Source organism: Eurypyga helias, unplaced genomic scaffold (assembly GCF_000690775.1).
Source record: "Eurypyga helias isolate BGI_N326 unplaced genomic scaffold, ASM69077v1 scaffold7157, whole genome shotgun sequence".
In the NCBI taxonomy this organism is placed as follows: domain Eukaryota; kingdom Metazoa; phylum Chordata; class Aves; order Eurypygiformes; family Eurypygidae; genus Eurypyga; species Eurypyga helias.
Window position 1 is genome coordinate 1 of NW_010259768.1, and position 6,771 is coordinate 6,771.

Consider the following 6,771-nt stretch of genomic DNA (forward strand, 5'->3'; position numbering starts at 1 on the left):
CCAAACCATTCTATGATTCTAACCTATCTTTAGGTTTAAAAAAAACCATAAAATATCTGTGAATGTCCATCTTGTTACTTTTACCACCTACAGGCATGGATATGATATCACATAGTATAAATTTATACACCAAATGAACGTAGAGCTTATTTGACATACTCATAACCATAGTTATTATTTTACAACAGCGGTTAATTTATAAAACAATTAAAAAATAATCATAAACGAAAACATAAAATATCACATCAAGAACTGTCTGTAAGTAAATTTAAGATCATCAAACTCCTTGTGGTACCGTTAGTCTCTCTGTTACAAAGACTTCCACGGTGCTCAACACGACTCACGTTTGAATGACTCCAGCAGTGCTGGAGTAAAGTTACTCACGCATTTACAAACTTACTAAGACCGGTATGCAAAGGAACTACAGAGTAAGGTAGTTGTGCATTGAAATACAGATGGAAATAATAGGTTGCTATAACATCTATTTTGAAGACATAATCCCTTTATATAAAACTAGTGTAGAAAAGAACTATTTATGTGAAACTACCAGCCATACTGACACAGGGATGCAACATCTCAGACCTTAAGACGTAGTGGCAGCTGAAGATCTTTCACAAAATACCAACTGCCATTGGAAACAACTTTTTTTAACCACGAAATATGCCCTTAGTGGCTAGGAGTCATGCAAACAATTGTCCTGGGAATCAGAGAAAGTGTCAGTGCCAATCACCTGAGCAGAGACTCCTGGCCTGCAGCATGCAAGACTTGAGCAGGTGAGATACACCTGTGAGTAATGCCTTGGTCTGCAAAAGTCCAACTTACATGTGTGGGGCCGTAAGTCAGGGGAATGACTGTCACCACTGCTGACTGGACCAAAACAACTGGAGTTTTTTCTTTTAGACTTTCAGCTAAGACTTTTTGCTAAAAATCTGATAATAGGGTCCTATGAACTAAACTTATACAGTTGGCAGCCTCTTGTCTCAACTAACATGTCTGCAGGGCTAAAGGTTGATCTGTAGTTTATTTTGCCAAAGCCACAGGACAGAACTTCAGATTCTTAGGAACTGAGCAGTTGCTTTAGTCCACATAATTTCCAAGGCAACTTACCTTCATTTGCTGTCTTTTCTGCTTCAGTACTGACCAACAGCTTGAAGCTACAGCCTACATGTAAAAAAAAAAAAAAAAAAAGGCACCCAAAGCCCTGCGTAACTTCATTATAAGGGAATTTCTTTCATTGCATTGGAAGTGACCTGCAGAATACTGTATTTCTATGGTTTGGGGATTTGTATTGTCTTCAGTTTCAATCTTGTAATAACACAAAGTTTAAAACTATAAAGTATCAGCTGATAGAAATAACGAATTTTGCCTATCATTCATATTTGTTATTTTCAGATCGAACTTTGCAACATTTTCTTTAGTTTAATTCAAATGTAATTTGGCATCCTTGACTGACTTTGCAGTTGCAACGTTCACTGGGCTCAACTGAAGACCAGAATCTCATATACCAAAGTGTGTGCTCAGACATAAGTAACTATTTTAGATATCAAGCAGCATGTGAACACATTGAAATGTCCTTTTTCATTTTAGCAAAAACATTCTTGCAATAGCTCCAGATTCAGGCAAGGAGTTTTGTCCAAATATGGACCTGTAGAATACAATACACAGATATCAGGCTTTTTACCCTCATAGCTTGCACTATCCTCATCTGATTCTCCTTCAGTACTGCAAGATAGTTTACTGCTCACGAAACACAATGTTATCACGTAACTACAGAAATACATATATGCAAGTTACCTTTTTTCCCTTTAGAGGGAATATTTCAGTTGAAAGCCAAAAAAGGAAAACTAGCAGTTTATAGATATTAGTGGAGGAAATGACAGTAGTATCTCTACCAGCAAACCCCGGCAGCAGCCTGTATGTCTGTAACAGAGGGATGAGATCTAACAAATAAGCAGGCACATCTGAAAAAGCGTGAAATGTCAGCAACTCTGAACACCTGTATTGTATTAGTTTACTTTGCTTGCTTGCAACTTTGTGCCTTATTGCTAAATCTCTGGTATATGAAGCAAAGACTCCGTCTAACATCCAAGATGTGGCTAACAGAAACTGCCCTCCTGAAATTCTGCTTCCTCAGAGAAAACTCATTTTTGCAGGACAACTTAAAGTATTTTCTCCAATACATTCAATCATTCTATATATTTTGGGCCCAGACTTGAAGCTTTTAAATGGCTATTATGAAAAACTTGATAATACAATCGGTTTATTTTTTTCTGAGGAGTATTTCAGGTACATACTCAGTTGCACTGGAAGCTGAATTAGACTTTACAGTGAAGGACGGTGTTGTTTCTTTCCTTCAAAATTTATGCTATTATCAAGAAAATCTATGCAGTCTTTATCCTGCAGCTGCCAGATTTAGTCTCGTTTTTACACTGTGCTTTAAGAATATAAAGCACAGATCGTCAGAACAGTAGTTTTGGCATATATAGAAATTTTGTATCAGAATGCTCACACCAATGTTATGTTGATGATCTACTTACTGTGCTACAGAATAATGATTATGAAAATTACATATAAATACTTACTGTTTCTTTAAAAGAGGAATTTAGCCAGCGGTTATTTACTACATTCTGTATAGATATTGGTGGATTTTCTAAATCTTCAAATGAATCCATTAATATGAAGTCCAGGACAACATCATAAAAATTCAGGTTTTTCACCTGTATTAAATCAGAACATGATCTAAGTAACCTAGTTTCTCTTTCAGCAGTGGAATTCAGCATGCACTGTATTCTCGCTCTGCATCAACATGCAGATTTGTAATTGTTTTTAATGAATACTCAAGATACTTTGTCAGTAATGGAGGAGCATTACGTGCATTCTATTACTAAACTGCAGTGGTGGATGCCATTTCTCTAAATCAACAATGTAAACAAAAGAGTTGCCTTTCCCACAATTCTGAACTATATAAAAAAAAAAATTCAGATGCTACAGTTTGCATAATTAAGGGTAAAAATACTTTTTAGAAATTCTGACTCACTCCTCTAGCAGCAAGTTCCATTTCAGTATTATCCCAGTGATCTGTTTGTTCCAAAAAATATATCATTTCATCAAAGACATCTTCAAATTTCTTTGGATTCTGTGAGGTAAAAGCAATGGGTATCAAGCAAACTTAAATGAGAGATGGTTTATTTACACTGGGAAGTGAATTCTGGTAGAAGTTAAGTTAACAATAAGACGTTAGCTAAAAAAAGGTTTTACCTTTCGTGCTCTCACAATTAAAGCAGACAAAATTTTTCTTCCACTTTCAGCAAGAAATATTCTGTTCGCTGTTTCTGAAAGAATTACCTAGAAAAGGTTTCAGAAAATACAGGCCTATTCATTCACAGGTTATTCTCAGCGACCTTAACCACTTCAATAAATTCAATATAACTACTACTACAGTAGACAAGTTCCTAATCCCCCTTTGGTGCAAAAGTTACAAAGCTAATCACAAAACTGGGACTCCTCTGCAAGTATGTCCCATTTTAGAATTATAGAAATGTAAAAGCAACAGGAAAATATTTAATTACAGAACGTGTTACAGAAATGCTCGCACGGGTAGCACGTTGATAGCTCCAATGCCACATACTCTAGGCTTAACAAGACAGACAGACAAATCACTCTCCTTACTGTTTACCTGAAAAGCTTGTCGAATACAATGAAGCTTAGCAAGGAAGTCACTGTCTCCTAGACATTCAAACATTTCAGTCCTATATAAAACAGACAAATTTTAAAGACCATTAAAAAACAAGCACAAGAAAATTCAGCTATGTCTAGTTCCTAGAAAAAATACATAGTACAAGTAATTTCTAAAAAAATGAGTTCTGTGTAGAATACTGAACTTAAATTCTTGCTTTTCTGGAAATAATTAAGGAGACATAAATCAATACCTTAACACTCGTGAATAAATTTTGCCTTCCTCCACTAAGTGCATAGCTTCTTCGTACAATGGGCAGTGGCAAAGGGAATCTAGACCATACGTGTTACGAATCTCTCGGTGCTCGGTAAGCTGAAAAAAAAAAAGGTTTTTGGAAGTTCATTAAAGAGTTTGCTAACATAATTTTTGTAAAGATAAAATTAATTAAATAAAATTTCCTGATATTTTCCTGAAAGATGTGTCCCTCTTTGCATCTGCTTAAAACGAAGGGGCAACAGTCAACTAGTAAACATAAGAGAAACATCACTTTAAAAATCTGAAAGCTCCAGTTTCAGGTTTCAAGTGTCAAAAGTTTAATTAATAAAATGGAGGCAGCTTAGTTTTGGTTTTAATTTGCCTATTTATATCTAGTGGCTCTCAAAGCTGTTAAAAAAAAAAAAGAAGTTGTCAGGACACAAAGTACAAAATGACTGCAACATGCAAATCTTTAGGAAGCTGGAAATAGCAACATCCTCCCACCCTGTTTTTGTTTCGCTGGTCAGTACGTCTGCCAGTTACCAAAGCACCCTGTAGGAAGCACGAACATCCAGCGTTTTACTACAGGCTCCCAAAAAGGTGGTCATTATCGGCAGTTTTAATTCTGTAGTTATCATGTAAATTAACGTGAACTCATAGACATTTAAGAGCAAGAAAAACCAAAACCATTGAGAAATCAAAGCACATAAATAATACAAGAAAATTCCTGTTTTCAGGACATCATATTTAATCTGCAAAACAATGACTAGCTACAATTTCCACTGCAAACATTACCTCATATTATTAATGATCCAAAAAAAAGTCAGAGGCTTACCCAGCCTTCAGTTTAGCTAACGCCCAGAAAATGAATTCTAAATCTTTTTTTTTTTTTTTTTTTTTAAATATCTGGTGTGGAGAAGCAAACCTGTGCTTCTAGACTATAACAACAGAGCCCAGAAACATCTCTAGAAATAATTCTCATAGTAACTGAACTGTATAAAAAGTTAGCCTGTATCTTAGAAAGATTAAAAAAAAAAAAAAAAACCAGGTTAAAATACAACTTTATGTTAAACTTCCATTAAAACATTGAAATAAGTATATGCTGAAAAGTTTTCCCTGTCACTGAGGACATAGAGGCATAAGGCTTCATACAGACATTAAGTGCTTCCAGAGGTTCAGCACGGAGCTGGTGTTCTGACAAGCGTCACACACTGCTGAGGTGGTGTGTATCTGCTGGGACTTACACTGATGTTGAGAACCACTCGTACCAGCATCCTTCTGCTGTAAGCAAATACAATTCCCTTTATAAAATTGTCAGGTTGCATTTCAAACTGATTTGTTTGGGTTAAAAAAAAAAAAAAGAAGAAAACAACAATCTGTATTCCTATAAAGAGTTCCCGAACTGAGACTCGAGTGATGCGACGATCGCAAGGGAGTAAGCGAAGGACTGGAAGTTTTAAGGTCAACACAATGTTATACTTAAATGAGTAATGTACACTTTCAGAATTCCTCTAGCTTGAAAGTATGTCCATTTTAAAAGTAAATATTTGCTTATCCAGTTGTTTGGCTTGGAAGAACAGAGTAGGATAAGTTGACTTCCTACGAAAGATTTACAGTTATTAAAACCAAAGATTTCAACAATTTAACAATATGAATCATTAGCACCAAACTGTTTTGGATTCACTGATTCAAAAAGCCCACCTGAAAATTTATGTTCTTATTAAAGAAAGGAAGCCACACAGCTTTTAATTAAAAATATATGTGAAAATAAATAGTAAGGAATAATTCATACCACTGGAAGAAACAGGAATATATCGATTTCTATCAGTTATAAGAAATCAATATACACACACACACACACACACAGAGACCGTAATAGTTAGAACAGGTATAAACAAAAACAGGTGAGAAATCTTTACTCCAGGGCTTGATTTTTGACATTATGGTTAAGCAAGTATTGTGTGTGGAACGGTATGTACATATTTTCCAAAATAAAGACCAAAACAGAACACATATAAGTATGCTAATTTATTTCTTACCTGATCCAGCTATTACTGAAGCCATAAAACATTCCATTTACTTTATTTGATTTGCAAAGCATGAGAAGGACTAGGTTGTGAACACATACACACTTTGTAAACAGCTGCCCCTCTCTTGGAGGTTATCAGTTCTGTGGTAAAAGGGATTAAATTAGGTTTCTCTAGCAAACTTCGGGCAAACCACTGACTTCAGATATTTAGGCAAACTGACTGACTATGACTGGATTTGGGCTTTTAGGTGCAGGTAATCTCCATCTATGGCCAGCAAGCCTGAGACAACATCTTTAGCACCCGAAGATGCCTCACCTCGGCCTTCGTGGTTACAGACTAGCACAGGATCCTGTAACCTGCGAGACCCTTGGTTACACTTAGACTTTTTTTTTTTTTTAAACTTCCTCTCATGCTAGCAGATGAAATAAAACAGCTGTGTTACTGCCCTCATGCATGTTACTGAGCTCAAACGACGCAAGCAGTTAAACCAACCGCTACCAAGCAGGAGAGAAGGGCACAACTACTCCTCCACTGAGAAGACAGTTTTGATTACAGACTGAAATTAGGCCCAGCCAATAGCATTTGGAAAGGAGGTGCAAATTCCTCTGTCACTGACTTCTCTTAGAGTGCAAAAAGAGGAGAAAAACCAAAACAAACTGAAACCCAGAAACGAAAATGACCTGTAAGTTTAACTAGAAAAGGTGATTTCCAGACAAGCTCTGAAGCTACACTGTAATGCTCCTGGAGTCATCCTGGGTTTTCTTTTGATGCTTTCTAGTACTTAAAAATATATTTATATATAAATATTTT

At 35.9% G+C, this 6,771-nt stretch overlaps 1 protein-coding gene across 1 annotated transcript in view; it reads right to left on the minus strand.

Annotated features, from left to right (window-relative positions):
- Positions 1 to 1,107: 1,107 nt before the first annotated feature.
- Positions 1,108 to 6,771, minus strand: part of FAM73A (family with sequence similarity 73, member A) — a gene marked incomplete at its 3' end in the record, with an annotated part of 36,933 nt that continues 31,269 nt past the window's right edge. Inside the window, exons 8-13 of the mRNA XM_010154764.1 lie at positions 3,930 to 4,048; positions 3,677 to 3,749; positions 3,259 to 3,345; positions 3,038 to 3,136; positions 2,583 to 2,717; positions 1,108 to 1,161 (exon numbers count right to left, since the gene is read on the minus strand). Of these exons, the coding sequence (XP_010153066.1) occupies positions 1,108 to 1,161; positions 2,583 to 2,717; positions 3,038 to 3,136; positions 3,259 to 3,345; positions 3,677 to 3,749; positions 3,930 to 4,048 (567 nt within the window). The remainder of the gene's footprint in view (positions 1,162 to 2,582; positions 2,718 to 3,037; positions 3,137 to 3,258; positions 3,346 to 3,676; positions 3,750 to 3,929; positions 4,049 to 6,771) is intronic.